Raw genomic sequence first — 12,494 nt, forward strand, 5'->3', positions numbered from 1 at the left:
CAGCTTGTGCAAACTGCATATTGCACACTAGCATACACATAATTGCCACCTGTAGTGAATAACGACTACACAGCTAGCAGGTCCTGCTATATGCTTTTATTTTACAATAGCCCATCACAAATGGAGTACATACCCTACAAAATGACAGCCAGTGAAGAGAAATGCAAAAGCAGCACAGAATTTATTTGATAAAACCATTTGCTGCACTAACAACTGTTTTCTCCAAGGGCATGCTATTAGGTAGTGTACATGGTTTGGGTGGAAGCAGAAACTTATTTTGTCCTCCTTAACGCAGAATCCGTTCCAGGCTAAAAGATGCACTGCTGTATATGAAAACACCCATCTCAATGCTTTATATTTCGCTTCAGAGCTTCTCTATTGGCTGGCCCACTCCATACGGTGGAGAAGAGTCGCAACTCTTCATGCAGGCTGTCGATCGTGGAGAGCTCCCTAGCCTTGACAACTGTTTCCTTGAGGGTCTGCAAAAGTCAAGTGACAAGAAAAGGTAGATTGTTATTTCTCGCACACGAAATGTCCAACGAATGTCAAGAATGTTGCTCTGCAGGCTTTTTTGTGGCATCAACAAGCACAATACTCACCATTTATCATTTGACAGCTCTCACAAATGAGCAGAACAAGTTCAAAAATGCATCAAAAACTCTGTTGAATGTGCATGACTGACTGTAAGTGCTGGGACAATTGTGTGCTATAGGAAGGATGGAAGCAAGCATGCTGACAGGTGAAGACAGGTCATGGGGACAAATAAACACCCTGTTCAATGTTGTTTTCTTTTCAGCAAAAAACAAAAACAAAGAAAGGTGCCCCACCGTGGTGGTGCAGCGGTTAAGATGCCCAGCTACTGAGTTGCACTACCCGGGTTTGATCCCGGCTACTGGCGGCTGCCTTTCGCTTCCATCAAAACGGAGAGGTGTCCGTGTGCTGTGCGATGTCAGTACACGTTAAAGATCCCCAGGTGGTCGAAATTGCTCCACGGCCCTCCACTACGGCTCCTCTTTCTTTCTTTCCACTTTCACTCTCACCTTGCTCTCTTCTCATAAAGCACAGTTCAGGTGTCCACAGAACAAGTGTGACAGACACCAATTATTATTATTATTTTGTCATTCAGTAATTCACAACCTCAAAGAAAAAAGTTGGCAAACAAAACAAAGTAGCTCATGATTCCTACAGGAGTACTACTCAAAGGGAGTGAATTTAAATTTTCAATATCCGTTTCATGCTACTAAGCAATATATGTGGAAGATGACATAAAAAAAAAAGAAAATAGATAGATAGATGGATTTATTGAAAGGAAAAGGCAGAGAGGTTGGCCCGAATAATTCAAATCTGGCCTGCTACTCTGCACTGGGGAAGGGGAAGGAGAGAAGAAAGAAGGTCATGATGGGTCTGTATATATATTTCATATGCCTTCTCCCACATCGTCACCCAAAAAAAAAAAGAAAAAGCAGCTGTGCACGTCTACCACATTAAGGTTATAGTACAGGAACTAATGCCATAAAATCATAGCGTTCATGATGACAACACAAAGTGTACCAGTATTCACTATGTGTGGTCAAAAAGCCCACTTTCTGAGTGTGTCACCCCTGCGTAGGAAGTAAAGCAGAGGGCCAGAGGAAAAGCTGATGCCCAACAGAAACCGATGGGCACCTGCCGGCACAAGGCATTTAACCCTCCGCCTCCAGTGAATGGAATACCGAAGTGAGAATGAGATACTGAGAAGGTATGATCTAGTTTCAATTTTTTTTCACATAAGCAAATTGTCTTTCTTAATGAGACATTTTTTTAGTCTTACGGAGAACAGCTAGTTGTACCACCAATTATTATTTTCTTTTTGCAGTGACATGTAAATTTTGTACATGAAATGCTATAATTTATGAAATAAACACCTGAAGAATCATGGAAATAATTACTATTTTGCTAATTTTTATGCTTAAGTTGTGAAAAAAAAAAAAAAAAAAAGCTGATGTTGTTGCCTGTAGCAAAATATGTGGACAAGAATGGCGAATGACGTGCTACCCCACTCACTTTTTCGCGAAACATTACTTATGCTGCATTCAGTTTGGAATGGTTTGGTTTAACATACCAAAGTGACTCAGGCTATGAGAAACACCGTAGTGAAGGGCTCCGGAAATGTCGACCACCTGGGGTTCTTCAACGTACATTGACAATGCACATAGCACACAGGTGCCTTGCTTTTCGTTTCCATCGAAAAGCGGCTGCTGTGGCTGGGATTCGGTCCCGCATTGGGTACAGCATGCTGCATTCGCTATGTGGTGTAAAAAGAATGAACTTATGTCTGCACATTGGCAAAAGGAGAACCAGAAACCGATGCAGCTGAAGCTGCCAGACAAATTAGACAGCTTCGGTATGGCATACCACAAGTGCCCCCAGCCGAAGTTGTGACGGCACAGTAACATGCACAACTCCTTGGTGATAGCTGTAGGCGACCAGAGTAAGGCTTCAACTGAGAAATGCGCAAAATACTGTGGCGTCGTCTAGTAACAAAATCTCAAACAGCTTCATCATCAATGTGGAAGGATTGTTGCTTTTTGTCTAGGGTGCACTTGATTGAGAGAAAATAAAATATAAAATGAACCGTTCTGACACAAAATAAAAAGTATTGCACCCCCTCCCTCCCACACGCATGCCTACATGTGTATGTACACACTATTTTATTAGGACATGGCTGCATGGCAGGATACGCGAACAACAGCAAGGTTTGACTGCAAGACGTTACTCAGCTTCTTTCAAGTTTCATTAAATGGTAAATAATAATCGTAAGCTCTCATTTCTTTGATATTACCGATCTCGATTCTTAAAATATGAGACATGATCTTTTAATTTTCACCCTGACAATTGTCCGAAAAAAGTCCCGAGATGTCTCGTGACTTGTTTTAGTCAGTTGTAAGGGTGAAAATTAAAGGATCATGTCTCATATTGTAAGAATCAAGTTCTGTAATATCAAAGAAATGAGAGTTTATGATTATAATTTGCCGTCTTGTGACTTTTTTCGGTCAGTTGTCAGTCCCTTCAAGTGCCGTCAGCCTGCATGCATCAGCAACCAATGAACCTACCCGCACTACATGTGCATCACCAGCAGTGTACTGTCCCAGCCACTTTTTGGCTTCCAGCAGGGGGCTCTCATAAGAGCGCAAGATGTCATCGATCAGGCCCAATTCCAGAGCCTCCTCTGCGCCAACTTTGCGGCCTGAGGACAGAAGCTTGAGAGCTTCTGAGGCTCCCAGATGCCTCACCAAGCGCGTCGTTCCTCCCCAACCTGGGACAAGGCCCATCCGTATCTGAAAGAGAGGTGAAAGCTAGCTGTCAGACATGCAGTGGCAAAATGTAAAAAGTTAAATTGCAGGACTGCACTTAAGTTTGCTTAAGAGCGGAAATGGCAAAAGCCATTTTACAGGACTATTTTCGCTAACTGCATCGGCACTGTCATCCCTGCTATCACCACCATCATCATCACTACATTACTGTTATCATTATCAATTAAATGCACCGTCATTGTCATCACTACTATTATCACTATTATTGTCACTGCTTGACTGGGGATCGGAGCGATAGTGGTTCGATTTCTGTTAGAGATAGATTTTATCTTAACTGTCAGTTTCCATGAACATTTCCTGTAGACATTACCACAGCCCATGAGCCTAGAGAGGCTTTCACTTAAAAAAAGGTAAAGATAAAGAGCTAGCTCTTTAACCTAGTACCTCAAGGACATGAAGTGAAAGCATGAACAAAGAATACTCTATGGATGGATGGATGGAATATAGGAGCGTCCCCTTTGAAACGGGGTGGTAGCAGTAGCTATCATGCTCATTTTTCTCCCTATATCTTAATTATTGATTTAGAATGGTTACCTAAACCATCATTCTATTTATTAAATTTTGTTCCTACATTACTAACATTATGTCACTTCTCTGCTTTTAAGCCACCAATATTCCAGTCGTTTTTTGCTAGTTTCCACCGCCGGTTTATTCACCCGGCCACTGTTATCTCTAAACCCCAGAGCTTCAGGAACAGTGATTGCGCCTGCATCAACTTCCGGATGGATACCATTGCATTCGAGTATAATGTGGTCAATTGTTTCACTGGAGTTTCCACATACAGCACATGCGTCATCTCCATTGTTAAACTTCTTTTTGTAGCTGCGTGTTCTAAGGCACCCTGATCTAGCTTCAAAAAGTAGGGCACTGCCTCTTGAGTTATCAAAAAAATTTTCCTTCCTGATCTGCATTTTCCACTTTCGGTATAATTCCGCACTCTGTTTCTTTTCCATCGAATTTATCCAATTTTTACCTTCTGTGTTTTTCACCTGTTGCTTAATGCTCTTTATTTCTCCGTCCTTGTTACTAGCATACTTACTAGTTAGTTTCCTAGTTCTTTTCCTCCATTGCGAGTCAACGCTTTTTAGGTGCAGGTATTTAAATACTTTAGCTGCCCATCTGTTACTGTCCAATTTCCTCAGGCGTTCCTCATATAATATTTTACTCTGAGCTTCCCGCACTTCGAAAGATGCCCAGCCCATATCTCCCTGTACCGCCTCATTTGTGGTTTTGTCGTGGGCACCTAGTGCTAATCGTCCAACGGATCTCTGATTTGTTTCTAATGTCGACTGTACCTCTGATTTTACGCACAAAACCGCATTTCCGAAAGTAAGTCCGGGCACCATAATTCCTTTCCAAATACCCCTCAAAACCTCATACCTATTGTATCCCCACAATGCCTTATGCTTCATTATCCCGGCATTCCTTCGCCCTTTGGCCTTAAGTGATTGCTCATGCTTTCCAATGTATGCCAATCCTTCGTTTACCCATACCCCCAGATATTTATATTCTGCTACTCTAGGTATTTCAAGGCCTTGTATTTTAAGACCCTGATCAGTTGAGCCGTTGAAAATCATCAGACCCGACTTAACTGCGCTGAAACTGAAGCCTAGAGCGTTCCCTTCGTCTCCGCAATATTTAACTAGAGTTTGCAATTCTTCCAGACTCTCAGCTAGCAGCACAATATCGTCTGCATACATCAAACCAAGGAGGCGCTGCTCTACCGCCTTTCCACCTAATCTGTATGACAGGTTAAAACCTAGGTTACTGTCTTGTATCCTCCGTTCCAGGTTTATCATATAAAGCATGGACAGCACAGGTGATAGAGGACAGCCTTGTCTTAATCCTTTGCATACTTTGACATCCTCTGTACTTCTTATCCCTTCCCACGTAATTTCTACTTTGTTATCCCGGTATATTTCCTGTAGGAACTCTATTATCTCATAACCGATACCTTCTTCTTTTAATATGTTCCACAGGAGTTCCCTGCTTACGTTGTCGTACGCCCCGTTTATGTCCAGGAAGGCCAAATACAAAGGTCTATTTTCCACTCTAGATATTTCGATGCATTGGGTAAGCACGAACAGGCTATCATCTAAGCGCCTATCATTTCTAAAGCCGTTCTGAAGTTCTCCGAGTATCTTGTTACTTTCAACCCATGCTTGCACCTTTAATTTCACCACCTGCATGGCTAACCTGTACATAACAGATGTTATGGTAATCGGCCTGTAGGATTTTATGTGCATCCTGTCTCCTTTCCCTTTATAAATCGAATTCATTTTACTCTGCTGCCAGCTGTCCGGAATTTGCTTATTCGTTATTACTGTTTCCAGAGCTTTTAACAACGTTTCCTTACTTTTTGGACCGAGTTCATTAATCAGCTTGATCGGAATTCCATCTATTCCTGTAGATGTGTTTTTAGAAATATTTTTTCTGCCTTTTTTCCAGTTTAGATTGGTCAGTTCTAAACTGCTTTGTATTCTGCTACCTTGTGTATAGTGGCTTGCACAATGACACCTGGTGCTAAAAGAAGGAACTAGACCACCTCTGCTACTCAACGTCAATGATATGGTTGCTTTCTCCCTTACGTGCACACCTCATTGTCGAACTATTGACTGCACTGTGGGATTGCTACAGATATGGAATTAACTGCAGTATTTTTTTGCCCCTTACACAACAACCTTCACTGTTAACACGGCATCGTTAAAGGCCCTATTCTCCAAGAAATCTGACACTGGCATAGTGAATGAAAAATTATGAGCATGCCTCTAACAGGTGGAGTTGGCAGGTGACATGGCTGGGCACTGTTCACTCGTCAGGTTGTGTGACACCATATGGGAGCTCATTTGAGATGGGAATTGACCCCTGTGGGAACCTTGGATCCATGTATGTGTGTGTGTATATGTGAGATAATAAAGGGATGGTATTAGATTAGGGGAAGTAGAAAGGTGCATGCATGCAAACAAATCCGCAGATGGGAGCCATTAACACTGCTGTGCAAAGCCCTTAAGAGTAGAGCTGAAGTGTCCTCAAAATTGTTTCTTGAGTCACTGGGTGTTACTGTTCTGATTTATGCCGTAACCTTTTGATACTGCTAACATTTAAATTTCATGCATTTTGTCACATTAACTTTTGGCTGGTCTAGTGTTCACGAGATGCTAACAGCTTAAAAGGTGAAGTAGTCAAACTTGGTAGTATGAACTGTGATAGCTGGTTTAAGCTGGGCCCACTGACGAATAGGACATGTAAACAAATTCAGGGACAGATTTATAGGTCACTTCTGGAGAGGCAGATGGGGGGACCAGTGTCATTGTTTGGACTATGTATTTCTTGGACCTTTATTCATGAAAAAAAAAAAAAGGGGGGGACGGGGGGACGGGATTCATTGCAGTTTTTTCTTATAAAGTATGTTTCTGGCTTGGGGGACGAATGGATGGCCCTACCTTTGTCCCCCATTAATTAAATACAGTTAAAAAGGCACAATATAAAGCGCTAACTGCATGAGGTAACAATTTGCGACGACATGCCGCGTGGTGGGCTGAGGGCTGCTGAAGCATTGCCACTCGTCGCTGCGCTCAGGTTCAGAGTTTTTAGAAAATTTCACATGGCGCCTGGAAGCAGCTCGCTAGGCAGCCAATCGCAGAAGGCTTTGGGGTACTCAACTTCCATCATGGCTTTTTTTTTTTTGCGAGCGAAGTTTGTTTTCCTAGTAGGTTTGATCGAAGAACCTGCAGACGCTCATTTCGCCTGATCCATGCATATATGAGCGCATCGGGACAATTCAGTAAAAGCAGTAAAAAAAAAAAGGCTAGTTGGCTAGGTATAGTTAACGTTCGAAAGGAGCTGGAGAAAGTCACTGCTTGCAATGCAAGTCTACATTGCAACTGCACTGTGCTGTGACCTTTCTGTTTTTTTTAAAATGCAATGCGTTACAAAAAATTTCATCAATGTTTTATCGTGCTTCATGCTGTTTAGTGTTAGAAACTGAGTATAGTGTAACTACTTCCCCTGACTGAACGACGAGGTGGCGGCGGCATTAACAAAGCAATGCTGAAAACGCGCCTCTCTGTCACTGAGTCCCATTGCTCTGTGCAATGTGCAGCAGCGGCAACGACAGGCGTTGGCGAGATAAAACACTTAAAATGTGCATGTACTAAGGATAACATTTTTTGAGTGGTTGAAACCGTTCTGGAGTATTCCATCAAGGTATACTTCACTGCTATTTCAGCATGAAAAAACACAAATAAAACTTAGCCAGTTCCTGAGTTCACTCATAGTCAACCACACTTGCAGCTTCGGCTATGGCAACTGCAGTTTATTGTGTCGATTGGCTTTCATAAACCTGATGCAAATAAACATAATGACGGGTGAAGATGAGTTAACTGAACTTTTTTAACCTAGCCTGCTTAAATGTAACTCATTTCAATTCAACTTGACCAATCTAAATACATCCTGTAAAAAAAAAAAAAAAAAACGATTGCTAAACAATTCTTTCATGTCTGCATATGAAATGTGTCCTTATTTACAGTCCGCACTCCGATCTGTCAAGGTTGATGGCAGCGAGTTAAAGAAACTGGTAGTAAAAACATGCTTCCAGTGCCCGGCCCAAACACACACCTGGACAAACTGGATTTCAGCTCCAGGCACCATAACACGAAAGTCACAGGCTGTTGTCAGTTCAGCTCCTCCACCTGAAGAAGAAATTTATTCTAGACTTATTTGCCACGGTTATTCATGTTTGTGTGCAAAGATGGCACCAGGTTAAACACAGGGCCGATAAAACACTAAAAATCATGCACCCCATAGAAAATCTTCCATGCTTTCACAGTTTTTTTGGCTAGTTCACCAAACCCTACCCTATAGTAGAATGCAATAGAATATTAGACTGCAATAGTCTACAAAGTACAAGCTATGATTAAAAGGAAAGAGAAGTAGCTTAGCCTATAGTGAACTTGCAGCTTTTTCGAAGAATATGCTACATCTTCCATTCAATAGTGTTTCAAGAAATGACGAGCTTGGAAGTGTACAGACATAGCCATGTAGAAAGATTTTGTCACTTGAAGTATCTAATATAATTTTATTTCAAGCTCGTAACATAGTTTAAAAAGAAAGAACACTTGGTCCTATGATATCTGAAAAGCTCATCTGTGCACAACTTTGTACATATATCAGTATGATGTTAACAGCTGGTATTTTGTGTTGCAAAACTAACCTTTAACTGGCTTCCTTGCAGCCCACACCAACTGTATGAGTCAAAAAAGTAGAATAAAAAACCTTAGACGATCACATGATATGCGACGCGACAAATATGAGTTTTGCAGTATTGGCTGTACATTTTTCCTCTACACTGATTGCCTTTCCCTAGCAGCATGGAATTCGGTTTTGCCATCATTTTTTTCCTTTGGTGCTGCATGGGTGGTTGGCGAGTGGAGGCTTGTAGGTGGGAGATGTATTTTTACTAGTAAGTGCTGAAAGATGTCTCAGCCTACCCACCTACCCAACCGCCCACCCACACATTGCCTTTTTAATTGAAAGACGACCACTGCTAATGCTGTAATAAAATCACAGGTGGCATCTGAAGGACTTAAATCTATACAAAAACTGACCTGCAATCGTAATAGTACATGGTACTGCAAATGTGAGCACAGCTCTCCAGGTATATTAATTTTATAACTTGCTGGGGCAAATAGTTTCACAGAGACATATTTCTATATGTATGCAGCTAGAGCCTACTCTATATTAATGCAAAAATGCATTTAATAGTACGTTTTCAGCTCCCAATGTCTGTTGCTTCCATCCACCAAGGCAGATGGACATCCCGACATGGTAAGGTTACTATCAAAGGATTTTCAGAAATTCTCGTGTTGTTGTAGTATGTGTTACTTTAAAAATAACGTCAGGTGAAGAAGTACTAACTGTGAACAGTCTTTTTAATTTACTACCTCCAATAATGATATTGCAAAGGTACAGGATTGTTAAGATTGCCACTGCAGTACCAATGGCACCATCTGGAGCAGCCAACGTACACTGCAGTTTTGTTTGAATCATGTTAACGGCACCAGATGGTGCCACTTGTCCAAAAAAAAGTAGTCGTATACTCCGCTCATCAGGTTCTCGTGCTTGAACGACCATTTTTTTCCTTCTGCATGTCCCACCCATCAACTGCCGCCATTGTTGCTAAGACGCTATGAGCTATGTTTATTGTTAACCACCCATTTCAAACCACTACTAGAAGTGCATCTTTTATTAATTACTTCTTTGTATGACACGTCAATGTAGCCAGCATGAACTATGTGTGTTACATCAGTTATCACATGCCGCTACTAGCTGTTCTGTATGGCAGCACAGGAGCACATACATGATTAAAACTAAGTTTCCTCACGATATGTACTTTTTTTATGGCAACAGAACATTGGCCAGCACGCATGCATTTCTGCAGTAAAACAATCTAGGCATCACACGGATTAGACCGTCAATTGTTTTGCCCGCATATAACCATCTTTCAACTGACACTCACTTTTCCAAGCATTCCATCTTCTTCTAAGTGTAGACAAAAGTGACAGCAATGCTGATACTGCGCCTCAAACTATTCCCACAAAATCCAGCAAGATTATGTACAGCAAGAACGATATATATCTACACATGGTGTCACACATGCTGAGGGGTCACAAAGCATAGTGGAAGTCTGGTTATTAAGATAAAAGCCTTACTAGTCTATTTTGATGCTAAATGTGTCTGCAAAATGTGTCGCCAGAAATTGGTCCCTTTGTGACTTCACCTTCCCTCATGCTTCATATGACCAGAAACTGCGACCGGAAAATGTTCTTTGCATTATTCTTAAAGAAACAAAATTGCGTCACCACCAGGAGTTGATCTACCATCCCTATGACTCTCAGCCGAGTGCGCTGACCACTGCTCTATGCTGCACTCATGAGCACGGTTTAGTAATTCTTCTTGTCTAGTGTAAGGGCGCTGTAGGGCACTGATGGAAGCAACAGTAGCGGCAGTAAGTAACAAAAAACAAAAAGGGTAAAATGAACAAAGGTTTTAAAAAACTCCTCCTGAGTATAGGTTGACGTTAGTGGCTTGATGACATCACTAAGATACTGCCACGTCACTGAGATACTGCTATAAGTCATAAGACATCATAAGTTTATGACGTCACTACAAGCGATGCAAGTGGTTTGATGGCGTCATACAGCCAGCCAATCAGAAGGCTGCGTCAAGCTGTGCCCTTAGTGTCGCAACATACCGATGTTTGACTCTGAAGAATTACACATCATCAAATGGTAATATCGGAGGTCAAAAGTGGCAGTCAGATCTTAATGGAGTGGGCAAGTAGATGCAGAAAGTCATTGATTAGGAGTCAGCAACGTCGAGGCAGCGCTAATGCTTTTGCATTCTCCCAATGCAGTTTCTGCAGTGACCCCTAAGTTTCTTGCGTTGTCCAGTTATCACTGCCTACAACATCAGAAGCTCGGTGATACATATGTGGCATGTCATTCGCCATTGTCATGTGCAAAGCACCTATATGCACTAAGAGAAAGTACTCTCGCCATTCTTGTGTCCTTTCTGAGCTGAAGCCCCGTGAATGACACCGTCTTTATCCAGAAAGCCAAGCTATGACATATGAAATTGATGCAACTTATTGCAGGAAAAGATCTTCTACAGCTGCTATAATAGGAGGCTGATTGTGTATTGCTTGTTTCTTCTTACTGTTCACATATAATATATATATATATATATATATATATATATATATATATATATATATATATATATATACACTTAACCAAACTCTTCACCAAAGCCTTTCCTCAGCCTTTGCTAAATCTGTGACCTTGAAGTGAGCAGGTTCACCATAGTTGCACCAAGGCATAATGGACACATGGCTAAATAGAACAGACAAGTACACATACATACAAGGACTTGTATATGTGGATTGTAATAAGTAATATATACTGTGATATATGGTGAGCCATGCATACATCCCCAGTGCAGTCAGAGCACGTACTACAAAAGCGTTCTAGCTGCTTTGTAAACCGACATCATAATTGTATCCTGGCATTCTCATGAGGATGAGAATGCAGATGAGATCACCAACTGTTATGAACATTGAGCCATAACCAAGTTAATTATGGTCCAAAAAATTGAACATACCTAAAGCCCTGCCCTGTATCAAGGCCACGCTGATAAGAGGCAGGTCTCGAAGGCCCATGAGGGCTGAATGCATGATTCCTCCCATCTGTGCTCCCAGCTCTGGAGTGTTCAACGCCTTCATCATGTCCAGGTCTCCGCCGGAACAAAATACACCATCACCGCTGTGAAACACCAGACCCTTGCCTTCCTTCCAAGAGTGCAACTCGGCGACGATATCGTGAAGCTGGATCATCATGTCGCCTGAGGCGGAAAAGTACATCATGGATGTGCTGTACTCGATCGATTATATTCCGCCTGTGACAATTCTTCGACATGATATGAGGCCGCGTTAATTTCCGACTCGCAAACACGAGTCTAGGTCGCGAAGGCGATCACAGAGGTACTATATATGTGTCATGCAACGTGCATTTACGCTAGGAACTGACACAGCACAGCAAGAATAGTGAACTCTAGAACAGAAAGCGAACACAGACCATCAAGTATACCACGTAACTACATCAGCACGCGTACATAGTCGAAATGTAACACGCTGAACAGTGTTTCACCGACATATGTAAACAAACCGCGCTGCGTACCGCTGAAGGAGTTTCGCTTCAGAGGGTTACTGAAGTGCACCTCAGCAATGCCTGTGTGGTCATCCTTTATCAGCTCGACAGTTCCGCCCTTGAACGCTGAAAACTTGGCTCGCAGCTCGTCCGAAAGAGTCGTAAAGCGCCTAACACCGGACGCATTTCTGATGCGTAGCCGAGAAAACAGTAAACGAGCGTGCTTCATGGTGTCAAATGTTTCATCGAGCAGTCCTTTGAAAGCTTCGCCTGTAGTCGCTAAAATATGCGAAACGCGTGCAACACACGCTCGAACATGGAGGAAGCTGCGCTCGAACTAGCAGTCGACACTCGACTGATGCCGCCGACCGCTGCGACTGCCGGAAAGTGGCGGAGTATTTGCTTTGAGAAATAAAAATCGTACGAAACGTCGCCA

General features: G+C 42.2%; 1 protein-coding gene across 1 annotated transcript; it reads right to left on the minus strand.

Annotated features, from left to right (window-relative positions):
* Positions 1 to 162: 162 nt before the first annotated feature.
* On the minus strand, positions 163 to 12,430 carry LOC146178999 (ethylmalonyl-CoA decarboxylase-like). Its single transcript, XM_084578695.1, has 5 exons — positions 12,089 to 12,430; positions 11,514 to 11,753; positions 7,971 to 8,044; positions 3,093 to 3,317; positions 163 to 479 (listed from the first exon to the last, which is right to left on the minus strand). Exons 1-5 carry the CDS (start codon positions 12,285 to 12,287, stop codon positions 345 to 347), a joined length of 873 nt encoding a protein of 290 aa, XP_084434821.1. The 5' UTR covers positions 12,288 to 12,430; the 3' UTR covers positions 163 to 344.
* Between the last annotated feature and the right edge of the window lie 64 nt (positions 12,431 to 12,494).

Source organism: Amblyomma maculatum, chromosome 9 (genome assembly GCF_055883805.1).
Source record: "Amblyomma maculatum isolate TAMU_Amacu chromosome 9, ASM5588380v1, whole genome shotgun sequence".
NCBI lineage: Eukaryota > Metazoa > Arthropoda > Arachnida > Ixodida > Ixodidae > Amblyomma > Amblyomma maculatum.

Excerpts from the sequence above, each read along its gene's own strand:
- LOC146178999 (XM_084578695.1), bottom strand. The coding sequence starts at position 12,287 with ATGAAGCACGCTCGTTTACTGTTTTCTCGGCTACGCATCAGAAATGCG. Across the intron at positions 11,754-12,088 it reads GAAGCGAAACTCCTTCAGCG|GCGACATGATGATCCAGCTT; the intron begins GTACGCAGCGCG and ends TTTCCGCCTCAG. Across the intron at positions 480-3,092 it reads GTGATGCACATGTAGTGCGG|ACCCTCAAGGAAACAGTTGT; the intron begins GTAGGTTCATTG and ends TGACTTTTGCAG.